This window comes from Dromaius novaehollandiae, chromosome 27, assembly GCF_036370855.1.
Source record: "Dromaius novaehollandiae isolate bDroNov1 chromosome 27, bDroNov1.hap1, whole genome shotgun sequence".
Lineage (NCBI taxonomy): Eukaryota > Metazoa > Chordata > Aves > Casuariiformes > Dromaiidae > Dromaius > Dromaius novaehollandiae.
Window position 1 is genome coordinate 1,921,249 of NC_088124.1, and position 13,964 is coordinate 1,935,212.

At 57.1% G+C, this 13,964-nt stretch overlaps 1 protein-coding gene across 4 annotated transcripts in view; it reads left to right on the top strand.

Moving 5' to 3' along the window:
* PPFIA4 (PTPRF interacting protein alpha 4) overlaps positions 1 to 13,964 on the top strand; it is a 71,173-nt gene that overhangs the window by 26,794 nt on the left and 30,415 nt on the right. For all 4 annotated transcript variants that reach the window (XM_064498348.1, XM_064498347.1, XM_064498349.1 and 1 more), the window contains exon 2: positions 6,204 to 7,038. In XM_064498348.1, the coding sequence (XP_064354418.1) occupies positions 6,802 to 7,038 (237 nt within the window). In that variant the 5' untranslated portion in view covers positions 6,204 to 6,801. The remainder of the gene's footprint in view (positions 1 to 6,203; positions 7,039 to 13,964) is intronic.

Here is a 13,964-nt window from a genome sequence, read left to right on the forward strand (position 1 = left end):
ACTCCAGCCTCCAAGACTTGCCATGGGTGAAGATTTCCATTTCCAGACTCTGTACTTAAAATTACGATTTCTGCCCAACCACAACCCCTTCATTGGTCTCCAGCCCCCCGATTTCCTGGGCAGTGGGAGCAGAGCGCAGCTCAGACCTGGCATGGCCACGATGGTGCTGGTGTCCCACTGGAGAGGCACCTTGAAGGCAAGCTCAGCCGATGGTTCTGCCATGATGGGGACGGGCAACAAGGGAGCTGCAAGCAGTGGGAACCACCAGTGTCTGCGAGTGGACATGTCCTTAAAGTGCTGCAAGGGGCAGGAATGTGGATGTTTTTATAGACCCCTCTTTTGGGTGAGCCATCCTCTGGGGTTTGGCATGTGTGAGGTAGGAGAGCAGCAGGGAAAGGTAAGGGGTAGAACCTTCCCAGTCCCGTTTGATGGGGCTGTGTAGTGATTAGCATTCTTCAAATCAACTGGGGTATCATCCATCCAGGCCTCCAGGACTTACTGTGTTGCCTCAGCTGCACCTCACTTCTGCTCGGTGCCCCGTAAAAGCATCCTTTCTCTCATGCCTAGGAACGATCTGCGTTTTCTCAGCCTCTACCTACCACATCTCCAACGAAGGGTAAACTGGAAGGTAAACTCCATAGCAGAGATGTTGATGGAGATGTTCCCCCTCTGCCAGCTACAAACCATCCCCATGACTCAATGGGTCGGGACAGACCTTCCCAAGGGCCGGCTGGGGAGATCAGTGGCTCAGCGTGTCCTGGCCTCTCCGAAATGGCATCCAGCTTCAGCGAGGGCAGGATGTACTCTAGCCAGGTTGTGACTGCATCTGTGGGAATGTTGGTGGAGATGTGCTTGCCAGAAACATCAGGATACGACCCCTTTGCACCCTGTCCATGTAATGACGCTTAACATCACAAGGCAGAGATGGATGGAGTCCTGCAAGGAAAATCCTACAGCAAAAGGGGATCACTGTCCTTCTTCCTCCCAGGCCTGGTCGGGAAGGGGTCAGTGCAGGATGGTCAGGACCATGTCCTCGATCACTTGCTGTGCCGCAGCTCAGCCGGGCAATGTGGCCACCTGAGCGGTGGGGAGAGACTTCTCGTGCTGGTGCGCTGCAAACCTCGGGTGCCAGCACGGTTATGGACGAGGTCGCGGAGCATGTCCGCACTGGGCTCTCCCACCCCAGCAGTGCTGCTCTTTTGAGGCCAGGTTGGGCGGCTGATGAGGATTTTCTGAGAGCGGAAAAGATCAAACTGACGTTTTTATGGGATGATCAATCTCTGTGAGCTTGCTGCCTCCGAGGTGCGCATTAAACCGTCTTTGCCAGCTGCCTGCTGGGGTGATGATCTTGCTGACAGAGCCACGGAGGATTTTTTTCTCTTGTCAGGGCTGAGATGAGAGGGAAGCTGTTCAGAGAAAACCCAGGAATCTCTCTCTGCCTCCATGCACGGGTGGTTTTGTCCATGGATAGATGCTGGGAGTGCTTCTCATCCTGATGTAAAAGGGGTGTCAGGCAAATTGGGGTGCTCTCTGGGTCACCTGTGTGGCTGCCAGGGAGGGTCCTGGATGGGTGCCGTGTCCTACGCCGTGGGACAAGCATCCTGCTGGTGGCTTGGCTCTCTACAGAGTCGCGCCAAGCAAATATCAGCCTGGGGGAAAAAAAACCATTTTCCATCAGCTGCTCTGTATCTGGGCACTGTCATTGCAGACTAGCTTCTCCAAGCGAGCAGTGCATGGCCACGTTATTTTGCTGTCCCAAATGGTGGCAAAAGCAACATTTTGGGAGGGTTATAAAGGAAGCACGTTTTCATTGGCGACAAACCTGCTTCCAGCAAGTCTGTGCCTGGCAGCCCCGCAGGACTAAAAATACCCAGCAAAGGGCTAGAGCTGTGCAGTGTCTGTTTTCTCTGCTCACCAGCTGTCTCCTCGCATCCTCACTCCTCCAGCCAATGATTATCCCATCAGTTAAGGCCCTCTAACCCAGACATTAGCATTTACATAGTTTTACCAGATACAGTTATAAAGATTGAGATTCACAGGCACCATTTTGTTGCTTGTTGCAAGTAAGCTCAGATCCCTTCGACATCCAGCACCTTTGGGCTGCTTTAGGTCTGCCCCTGCTGCTGCTGAAGTCATGGGCAAAGTTTGCGATGCGTTTGGGTTTGGGTGGTCGACCACACTCATCATCCCCAAGATGCTTAAAAGTGGCCAGTTGGGCATCCAAGCCCACCTAGAAATACCCAGCTTCACCATGTGAGGTGTGTGTCTTTTTCCCTGAACTCACAGGAGAAAAGGTGTGTGAAAATGGGTGATTTTCTATTACTTTGGGAGAATGGACACAGTCCAAAGGTTTGGGGTGGTACGGAAGTGGGGGGGATGCTTGCTTCTGTCCTGGTCAAAGTCATCACGAGGGAGCTGGAAGCTGATGCTAGGCTTGAGCTTCTTGTGTGCACGCTTGCTGCTGTGCACATGCACATCCCTGCACGTGCGCGTGCCCTCACATATGTGCACATCTGTGTGCCCTCACTCTTGCCTGCTGCTTGCTGAACACTTCCATCTCCAAAAGGCTCCAAGATAGCGGGTATCAAACCTGTTGTGGCCCTGGCGTCCTCCCTTGGCACCACAAATGCCACCTCTGCAGCTGCCTTGATCCCAGACAGCAGTGCTTCCCATTAGGCTGTACTGTCCAAATCGTACTGGGCTGAATGAGTGTCCGTGTCCATCTGTAGCGGTTATGGATGTAGCTGGTGCCTCCACTGCACAGGGTGCATTTTGAGTGCGGCAGAGCATCAGCCTGGATTTGCCTGTGGGGTCATGCAGGCAGAGGGAGGCTTGAGGTGCAGCCAGGTTATAACAGGGCTTTCTCTTGCCAGCCCCTCTCTGCCTTGGCACTGTGCACAGGTCCCAGCCGGGGATGAGCATCAGAGTGTCAACAGTGCACACAGAGAGCCTGAAAGCCCAGGGCTGGCTGGTTACCATGTGCCTGGGGGCCTCAGGCCAGGACGAAAGGGCTTTGGCAGTGCTTTGTGGCAGTAAGAAGTCGCATCCCTGTTTGTAGTGCTTCTCCAGCTGCAGTGATTCGTAGCATCTGTCCAGGAGGCTGATGCCATGGCACACATCCTCCACAGCACCAGTGACTGGTGGCCCAGTGTGCAAGGGGAGAATGTGATTCGTGACTGCCCTTTCCGATGAAGACATTCCCCCAAACCTGGGTATGAAGGAGCTTTGGACCCTTAGGAGACAAGTGTTGCCTGTCCTGGGAGGATAGTTTTATGCTCTGTCACACCTTTGCTGAGCCATGCTCGAGAGGGCAGAGCACAGATGCACGGTGAAGGTAATAGGACGTAACTGTATGCAGGAGCAGGTTGCAGTGACGCAAAATTGCATGTGGGCTCACCCATATCACCTGCAACTGCCCACACACGTGTTAGGCCATGGAGGAAATGGGAAGAAAATTAGCCCTTGGACAATGCATGGGAATGGAGCTGTGGGGTAAATCCGTGTGTTCTCCTGCATTGTGTGGGTCCAGCCCCTTGGGTTACCTCTGCGGGGAGCCACCGTGGCCCAGTCTGCAGAGTCTCTTGGTGGTACCCTCGGCGTCCTGGTGCTGCTCACCCCATGGGCTGCTGGCACGCAAAGCCAGTTTTGCTTTTGCAGCTGGGATAAATTTCCCTCCTGACATTGCTCCCGTCAGATTTACGGCTCAGTCATTCCCTGCAGTGTTTCCTCTCCCTGAGCACCTGTGAATATTCACCCATGAGGCTGTTCCCTCCAGTCCGTGATCAGTGTTTCTTAATTCACCCACTAATTTATTCACTTTCCCGCTGGCAGCGTGGGGGACATGGCCACGTGGCTGATTTTGCCATTTGCATAACATCGCATTCGGGGGCTGTCTGGCTCTCCGCAGTGTAAGCATGTTTCTCCGTGCTCAGCTGCAGAACCAGAGGCGCAGCAGCTAGGTGGGGCATAAAAGCAGTCTGGTTTGGGTTTTGCACCCAAATCAATAGGGCTTAGCCATGGGGTAAGCCTGATTTCTGCTCTTCTTCTGCCCAGAGTCTCCCAAGCGCATGGGGCATCTGCCTCCAGGAGGGCTGGCAGTGTGACCACGCTCACGTGCGGGTACTGCTGGGGCTGCCAGTTAGAGGACAGAGGATTGGAGAACCTTCTACCTGCTCGATTATGGGAAGGAACTCATGTCCAACTCAGTGCGGGGAGAGCTGGGGGCTGGAGCGGACCATTGCATGAGCCCATTCCTCCTCCAGCTTCCTTTTTGCAAGGATGCTGCGGGGACAGAACACTCTCAGCACAGTTATCCCAGGCACCTGTGTCCTAATGGCCAGCGAGGAGCATGAACAAGCCTCAGAGACTCAGGACAGCATTACGTGGCCGCAACAGCTTTTATCCCACTGGAGGAATGACTTAAATACGTAAAAGGGAAGGACGTGGGAAAACCACCTGTGCAACACAGTGCCCTGTCGCACATCCCCAGCCCATGAGAGCTGGCTTTCAGCCTAACCCGCAGTGCATTGGATGAATGTGGAGGGGCTAGTGCTATTGCCAGGGCTTCTCTATTTTTAGAGGATTTTTTTTGTGTCAAACTTCCCATCAGCTGATGAGACAATGTCATCCCAAGAACTTTGCACTCAGCTATGGTTGCCCTGGCCTCGGCAGCAGCAGCATGCGTCAACACGTCCGAGTGCACATGCTGTCTCCTTATGTACGCTGTCTTTGAACAGGGAGAAATGCCCCACTGTGCAATTTATCTGTTTGATATATAGGCAGAAAGCACAGGCATTTATTCCACCTCAAAGGTCCAGAAAAGGCTGGCGTGGCCCGTTACTGCATGCAGGTCCTTTTTTCCCACGTGTGTATCTTGGTTTGGAAAGAGGGTGGTACAAGGAGCTTCAGACCTAGTTTCTGGCATTTTATCTATTGCAAAGATTTAAAAAATTGCTAAATTAAGGGCAACTGTCCCATAGCTGGTGCTAGCCAAGCTGCCCTCACACCAAGCTCACTGCACTGGGTTTTGCTAGTTGGTTCAAGTCCTGCCCCTGGTTTAATCTCCCAGCATGATGCTGCCTTGCTGATGAGACCTTGCAAAGATGGCAGTGAGGGGTTGGCAGGTCCCTGGGGCGGCTGGGGTCCCTGGGGTGGCTGGCGTGACAGCAGCACACTGAGCCGTGCTGCTGGAGCACCTCGTCTGGCTGCACTGGGCAGACGTGTTCCCAGAGAGGCTGCATCAGCAGAAATCCCTGTCTGGCTCCTCGCCTGCAGCGGCAGCTCCAGGCGCTTCCCGACATCCCCCCTCCTCCCGTTATTTTAAGTCTCCACATCTCTGCTTGCAGGCTGCAAGCTGGGAGATGTCCCAGCCTCTCTCCCCAGTGGCTTTTGGCTGTGGAAGTGGATGTGAGGCTGCTTGTACCAGCAGCACCCTCAGGGCCAACTGCCCCAGGACCACCACTCTTTAATCCAGCATAAATCCAGGCTGCTGCCCAAATTGGTGGTTCTGCCTCTGCCCTCCAGCCTCTCATCCCTAGCACTGGCTGAGGGATGGCGCATGTGCTTGGGCAGTAATTCGGAGATGCTGCCGGCTCCAACCCCCAGGAAGAGATATGATGATCAGAGGATGCTCTGTAACTGTGTGATTTAATGCTGAGTGTCCCGTCTCGCCACGTCTGTCCCCATTGGGGCTGTGAGGGAGGGAGGGTGAACATTAACTGATCATTCAGTTCTTTTGTTGCTTTGACTTCATGCCAGGCGTGGTCCAAATTCATGGGTTTGATCCTGATTTTAGGCTAATGGGGAGTATCTGCAGCTGGGAGGCATGTGGGGGGCATGGCATGGGCTGCAGGCTCCATCAGCAGCCAGGTGCTCGGAGGAGGGCAATGGGATCTTGACCTGGGATACGCGAATGCCAAAGGCTGCTGCAGGTCTTTTTGCAAAGGCGCCGATGTGTCTGTCATCATTCCTGGGGGTGCTGGTCCCTGCAGCTCGGTGTGGCAGTGGCCAGCGTGTGGCAGGTGGTAGTGGGCACCCCGCTCACATCACTCCCTTGGGGACGGGTGACATTGCCCACTCCTGTGGGGGCTGAGCCCGCTGTTTGCAGCCACCCCAGGTTGGATGGGGTATGAAGGGTGCTCGGAGGTGCCCTGGGGGTCTTGGGGGCAGCAGGAGGGATCTTATCTCTGTCCCCTCTCCTGTAGGTCACCACCTTGCATTTGAAGAGCTGTGATGCCAAACAGAGACACGTGCCCATACCAGAAGTGACCATCTCACTCAGCCTTGGAGGAGAACAGCCCTCCTTCATCTGACTCTTCTTCAGCATGCCTGCGCAGCCCAAATGTCCTCTAGATGCTCCCTGTGCTGCTGTCAGCTTGGGCTCCCTGTTGGGACGTGTCCCCAAGGGCCACTTCATTCTCCTCTGAACAACGTCCCGGTGGCTCGTCGATGCTCCAGCCCCTCCAAAAGGCATCAGAGCAGCAGCACGAGGGGCTGCAACAGCCCCGGCAGTGACGAACAGCCGAGTGGAGGGATTTCATTCTACAAGAGCATCTTCGGTGGGAAGGACATCTCTCCATCCCCATGGGAATGATGCAGGCTTCCACTTAGGCCTTGATGGGTGCCCAAGCAGGAGGGATGGGCAAGCCCCCGACCTTCACCTCCCCGCTGCCCTCTCCAGCGCTGGCTCCCCAGGGCCTGTGGGAGCCCATCGCAATGTGATCGGGGCCCTGCAGCTCCACGGTGCCTGCTGCCCACCCCGTGGGCATCTCCAGGACCCTTGCCTGCCTGTCGCGCCCCACCATGATGTGCGAGGTGATGCCCACCATCAGCGAGGGGGACCCTCTGGGCCCTCAGCAGGGCCCCGACGCTGATGCCGACTTTGAGCAGCTGATGGTGAACATGCTGGATGAGAGGGACAAGCTGCTGGACACGCTGCGAGAGACCCGCGAGACGCTGTCTGTCACCCAGAGCCGCTTGCAGGAGACCCTGCGGGAGCGGGACCAGCTCCAGAGGCAGCTGAACTCGGCCCTCCCACAGGTAAGGATGTGGCCCCAGGAGGAGTGGGAGCCCGCGCTGAGGTGTGTGAGGGGGGATTGGCCACTTGGGGTGGGTTTTAGCCCATTCTTTTAGGAAGGCTGAGCTGGTGTTATAGTGGTGCTGGTGCTGGTTGTGTTGCACCTCATGCCAAGAATAAAACAAGCTCTCCCAAGCCAAGCCAGAACCAGGGTGGACATCTCCCCTTCTCCTCCATGCCCTGTTGGTCTGTTAGCCTGTGTGGGGAAGCACGGGACCATAATCCCCCTGTTAGCATATGGGGAAGGGGTGAGAGCTTCCCAAGGATGCCCCAGGGGGGACAGGGAGGCAGACGCAGAGCCCACACTAGACCTCGGGTACTAAACAGCACATGGGGAGGGGATGACGCTTTTCAGGTGTTGTGTCTGGCTTGTTGCCTCCAGCTGGCTCCTCGAGGCATGGGGCAGTCCTCCGTTTCATGGGTTGCCCATCCCCACCTCACTTCCCTCCTGCTTGCAGTCTCTGGACAGGGACATCAGCCATGTTCCTTCCCCGCTGCTGGGAAGAAACCCTCTGTCCCTTCTGTTGCCAGGAGGGCTCCTTTCCAGCAGCCCCATTGCCCCAGGGGGCAAGGGGGGAGGTGTAGACTTTCTGTGCCTGAGAGGGGGCACTGGATGCTGCCAAGCCCTGGCCACTGCCTCCTCTCTCTGCCCCGCTTGGATCTGGTCTCCCAAGAGCCTCATTCCCGGAGGATGTTCTCAGCGCACTGCTCTGCCTGCTTCTCCTTGAGCAAGAGGTCCTCACCCTCAAATCAGGGCTGGAGTTCTGCTCTGCTCCCTTTCAGCTGTGGGCCCAAAGGCCATAGGAAAGGTTTTTGCAGTGGGATGGGGCTTCTTTGCACCCAGAAATTGCTCTGGATACACTAAGGGATCTAGGCTTGGCTCTACAGACCCTCTGAAGGGGCTGGCAGGACTGAGCCGGAGGAAGGGGATGCTCGGGCAGGCTGTCTGGCTCGACCCGGGCAGGGTGGGCACGTGGAGACGCCAGGCCCGGCAGCATTCACCCGCTGAGGAAAGCTCTGCCACCAGCCCTCCTTGGTGGTGCCCCGCTGCCACGCTGGGCACAGCGCGGGGATCAGGGCGATGTGATGGGTCCATCTGTTCGCTGAGCCGGAGCAGACGGCAGCACACAAGGGAGTTGCTGGAGGTCTGGGCTCAGCGAGCAGCCTGGGGCACAGGGGAATCGGGACTTGCCCGTGGCTCTGCTGGGATTTCTGGCTCTGCTTGAGAGTCTTGTGCTGTTCACCTCCTGGCTCCTCCACTGGTCCTGCTGCAGGTGCTCCAGAGGCCTGGATTTGAGCTCTGCTTCTGCAAGCAGAGATGCTCAGGCCAGGAAGGGAGGCGGGGAAGCATTGCAGGGATGCACAGGAGAGATCTGAGCTGCCCACCTTCCCTGCAGGACCTTGCGGGGAGCAGGATTTGGGGGGCTTTTGCACCTCTCTGTTTTGAGTGGGGTGCAGGAAGAACCAGGCAGGAACCCAGCAGACAGGGGAAGCAGGAGACTTGAAAGACTTACATCCATGTGACTGTGCCAGTCCTGAGATCCTGGATCCTGTCGCTTTGCCTGCATGCTGCGGTGTGGGGCACCCAAGAGAGCCAGCTTGGGAAATGCTCAATGGACCGAAATAGGTGACACGAGCCTGGCCAGAGCTTGGGCTGGTGGCCAACCAACTCTCAGCATCCCTCCACCGCTCTGGATGGGGGGAAGCAGCCTGTGGGGAAGAGAGCCCATGTCCCAGTGCGTGGTGCTGGACTGGTCCTGGCTCTCCTCAGCTTGCCAAAAGCAAAAAGCCCAGAGGTGCTTCTCCAGGAGCTCCTGGAGCCCCGTGGCTGGGTTGCTGCCTGTCCCCAGAGATGCTCTGCAAAGTGCCCTGGTGCCCTCACAGCACTGTTCTCCAGGTGTCCAGGGTGCAAGCATGGCCACCGTCACCTCCTGCGTGCCGGTGGCTCGCGTCCCCTCTGCTCCAGGCTCCCCTGCTAACGCACAGCCAGAGAGAGCAAGCCAGGTCACCCTGAGCACACGCCGCCCGCCCTGCCACAGCCGCCGCGGATTAAGGGACCGTGCGGATTTAGTCTCCGCTCCAGCTGCAATAAGGGGTTGTCCATGCCTCGGCATGGGCAATGTGCAGACAGAACAGAGCAAACTGGGTCACCACAAAGGGACTCCGCATCCACACGCTGCACCGACAAGCTCGCTGGGTGCCCTGCTCCCGGCCAGGGCTGCCGGTCCCTCCAGCTCCCCTGCGCCGCGGCGAGGGATGTGATTAGTGCAGGTGGCAGATGGGGAATTTCCCTGCGCTCCCGCTGTCTCCTGCTGCCCAGCCTTTCCCAACGAGCCCCGTTTCCTCCCTGGCACCGGCGGGCAGGCTGTCCCCACCACGGCTCTGCACCCGGGCACGGCGGCCACCAGCGCCCTTAGCCCCAGCCTTCGCCGGAGATGAGGCCTCGGCATGAATGCAGGGAGCAAAGCCAAAGGCGCTCACCTGCCCAATGGGACTAAGCCCAGCATGTGCATGTACCAGGTAAGCAGGATGCGGCCGGTGTCTCCTCTGGGTTGCAGCGCGTAGACGTAGGTCAGGGGCTTTCCAGGTGCCTGTCCCATCCTGTTCCTCCTCCTTCTACCTCCCTGTGAGCCAATATCCCTTCCTGAAACCTTTGCCCTGGTGTTTATTGCAACGAGTCAGACTCCATTGGGAAAGGACAATCTGGGACTGCTGGATTGCTTGAAGAAACCCTGCTTTTGGGGCTGGTTGGGCATTCAGACCCCTCAGTTATCACCCACAAGGCTGACAGCCCTTCCCTGGTATCCCTAAAGAGCCCGAGCCCCAGCTGTGCAGAGGATGTGCGTGGGGAGGTTGGTGGCCGGGGGACGTGGCAGTCTGCATCCTTTTAGGGGACTGGGGCAGCCAGATGCTGCTGCCTCTGCATGAGATCCAGAGCACTGGCTGGGCATATCCCAAAGGCTGGTGATGCTCCAGGACCTGCCCTTCTCCAGCACTGGCATACTGGGTCCCAAACTGCAATGCCAGATTGCCCCTTGGTTGGTGAAAGCAGGTTTTTCTCCCAGCTGGAGCAGACAGGGGACGTGTCCAGGGCAGACCCACGGACAGGGCAGGCAGGGATGCTCCAGGGATGCTCCATCCTGCAGGTCCTGGCCCCCTATGCCCATGTGGGGCTAGGTGCAGGTTGAGCTGCCCCCCCGCCCCGTTACCTGTGGGGGCATCCCTCAGCCCCGAAAAGGCAGAACTGCAGCGAGATTTCCCGGGGAGACTAAGCTGCCTTAATGCTTCTTACATGATTTATTTATTCATGTGGGAGCGCAGAATGCGACTTAATCGGGCTGAAAGCTCTCGGCTCCAATCCCTCTCCCCTCCCTGCTGCTCGGGGGATGTGCGCTGAGCGCTGGTGCTGAGGACCAAGGCCTGGCTGGGGTACAGGTGCTCTCAGAAGCCCTCCAGGGCCCTGGGCATGGTTGCCAGCTCCCTCCTGCCTGGCTGCTCAGCTCAGCTCCCCTCCCTGCTTTTCTGGTTGTAACTGTGACCCAGGGATGCAAGGTGCAGGGCTCCAGGTGTGTCCAGATGTGTTCCCAGTGCAGGGTCCCATATGGGACAGTAATTCTCCTTGCCCCCCAGTGACTGGGGGCTCAACAGGACTCCCTGTCCCCAGCAGCATGAGAGGGAGAACAGACTCCCAGATTTCACAGAGGCTGCTGGTACCGACATCCTTGGAAACCTGCTGCAAATCTTCCATGCAGCTGTGGTCTCGCTGCCTCTCAGGGCTGCCGGGGAGCGGAGAGCTGGGCTTTTGGGATGGGCAGACCTGCTAAGATTCCCAAGGTCCCTGGAGGTGCCTGTGAGCCCACCTCCATCCCTGGCATCCTTGTGTCCTGACGTCAAGTGATCCCCCCAATTCCTCCCATTTAACTCACAAACATACCTAGAGTACGCGCTTGCGAAGAGCAATGTGAAAATACAAACTGCAAATGGGGGAGAAATAGGAGGAGTCTTTTAAGCATCTCAGGATTTTGGGGGAGGAGGGATCCAGTGGCTCAGCTCTGAACCCCAGGGCTGGCTGTTCTATGGGATGAGGGTGCTGAGATCTGGATTCCTGCTTGCTGGGCCGTATGCACATTCCTCTCTGAGCAATGCTGGGCAGAAACATAGGAGTTGTGACCGGGTGCCAAGAGCAGGGGACACCCCTTCCCCACGGATGGTCCCCACAGAGTCACGGCACCGTGGCTGGAAGGGCCAGGACGTGCTGCCCAGCGTTGACGGTGGGTGATGGTTGAAGCCTTGGGTTTGCCTGGCGGGATTTAATCTTCGTAATCCCATGCCACACGTTGCCAGGGGTTGTGTTTATCCCCCAGACAGTGACTTAGGGCTTTTTCGTAATTCTGCTGCTCTGCTCCTGGGACAGCAAGGAGAAACTGCGGGGATGGGTCTGCCTCCTCCCAGCCTGCCACCCGCACGGGTGGATGGGGCTCCGTCCCTCGCTCACCAAGTAAGCAGCGCTGACTTCCCACATCACCGTGCGTTTGTAAACCCAGCCTGTCAGGAGCAATCATTCCAATTAGGGGCCTTAAAATGCCATTAATCACACAGCTGGAGCCAATTTATTCCTGGGGCTCGGGTGCGCTGGAGCGGTCACCATGCTCCTATCATGAGAAGGGGGATTTTGCTCGCTTTGGTGAGATCCTGCCGCATCCTTGTTTGTGCTGCAAGAGGCAAAAGACAGCTTGCAGCTGAGGAATTTTGCCTCTCAGCCTTTTCCCAAAGGATGTTTCCGCATCTGGGTGGGCTTGGGTAGGCCATAGCTCTTGAAGTCCTGCATATCTCTGGGAGCCTGGTTTGGGAACTCCCAGGAGAAGGGTTATGCTTCTTTTTCTTTGTGTTGTCTTTGAGCTGTCTCCTGCCCGTACAAAGGGACTGAGCTTCATAAATGTCTCCTTGGTTTCCCAGCCGTCTCCGTATAGCTGTTTTCTGGCCTCCCTCCAGCTCTTTCCCATCCCTTTCCTGCTGTCAGCGACAGCAGGGCCATCCTGCGCATCCTTCCCTTCCCCTGCCACCAGTGCCCATCTGGCGGCACGTGCAGCTGAGGTGGGTGACCCCAAACCCGGGACATGACCAGCATCAACCAAACGATGACCAGCCCTGAGCCATCATGCATTGTTTCAATATCTTCCGCAGTGCTCTGAGTGCTTCTCCCCGCTGGGAAAATAGCATCCATTCACCCGAATCCCTGCTTCTGCAGGGCTCGGGGCTGAGCCCGGCCAGTCGCACTCACCTGGCTTTGGATGGTTTGATTTTAATCCAACTTAGCCATCTCTCAGGTTTCTGGGCTTCCCGCATGGCTGCTGAGGACTCTCAGGGCTTCCCAGCACTGTGTCTAATCATCATTCACTTGATTGAAGATCAGGCACCTCTGCTTCACTTTCTAATCCGTTTATAGGTGTCCCTGCTTAGTTTGAGAGCTTATCTGAGCCGAGTGCAGGCAGCGGGCACCTCTGCGTCTCCTGGAGTACTCCTAGCCAAGACAAGGGGAGAAGAAAATCATGCAGGTCCTATTTACTGCCACTTCACCGAGGCTCAGGGCAACTTTGTGCCTGAGGATCAGGGTAAAAGCTGCAGTTGACGATGTGGCCCAGTCCCCTTCAGCCCCAGCCTGGGTGCCAAGAGACTGTCCATAGATGGGAGTCACGGATGGCTTGTCTTCACGGTCCCCAAGTTCACGTGGTGCCCCTGGCATGGGAGCAAGGTCGCTGTGCCAGATCAGGCATCTGGCACAGCTGGGGCTAGCGGAGCTAGCTACGGGCAGGTGATGGAGTGACATATTCCTTTTTAGACTCTGAGGACATCAAAATGACACTTGCAAGTGCGCCTAGCTCTGCGTATTCAGCTAACCCTTACTGCATCCTGCTGTCACGTCTTAGCGCTGCTGCTAGTTGCAGTGGTGAAGTCTCCTTTTCCCAGGATTTCCCCAAGGAAAGACAGTTATTCTCTTTTTTCAGCGTGGGATGCTCCAGGCCTGGCAGCCTGGTTGTGGTGCAGAACGAGGGATCTGGCCAACCGTTCCTGGCACGGGTCGGGTAATACAAACCCACGTACCCGTCGCCCCTTCGAGTCCTGTTGCCTTGTCCGGGCCATGCAAGACACAGTTTAACCCAGGAATAGTCACTGCACAGTGACAAGCAGGAATCCACCTCTGCGCCCTGTGGCTGCTCTTGGGCTCCCCATAGTTCTAAATTTGGGAGCAGACCCACATGCAGGGCACGGGCAAACCCTGCCGAGCCAACAGCAGTGTTTGAAGCAGCTCCACTGATGCCAGGAGCAAATAACCAGCAGGGAGGAGGCCTAGGAGAGAGCCAGGTGCCCCAGCCACCCTGATGGGATGGGATCGGGGCAGGATCTTCATGCTCTGCCCCCGCCAGCCCGGGATGCGCCCATGTCTGGAGCTGTTGCCGTGCCTTGACCTGCTCACGCACTGATTGCACTGGGTTGGATGAGGGGGCTGCGTGTCTCTCTCCAGATTTTCACTCTTTTAATCTTCTTGCCTTTCGGGATGAAAACCTGATTGCTGGTGCAATCTGTACAGTTCCTCCAGCTCCGGAGGGCCATGCAGGCAGGCGATGAAGGGTGAGCACTGGCAATCACTGCTCCTGCCACGGCATCCCTCTTTCCTTGCTGCCTCCAAAGCCTTGTCCTGTGCCCCCACGCTGCAGGCAGCATCGTTTGCTGCCTCATTGCACCCTGCATTTGCAATGCATCGAGTATCTTTAACCCCGCTGGGCTTCCTACCCCACCCACCTGCAGATTTCCAAAGGGCATCAGCAAGGAGAGCATCTGTGCACCGATGCAACCCCAGCCTCCCCCGCTGGCCATGGGGCAGAAGGAG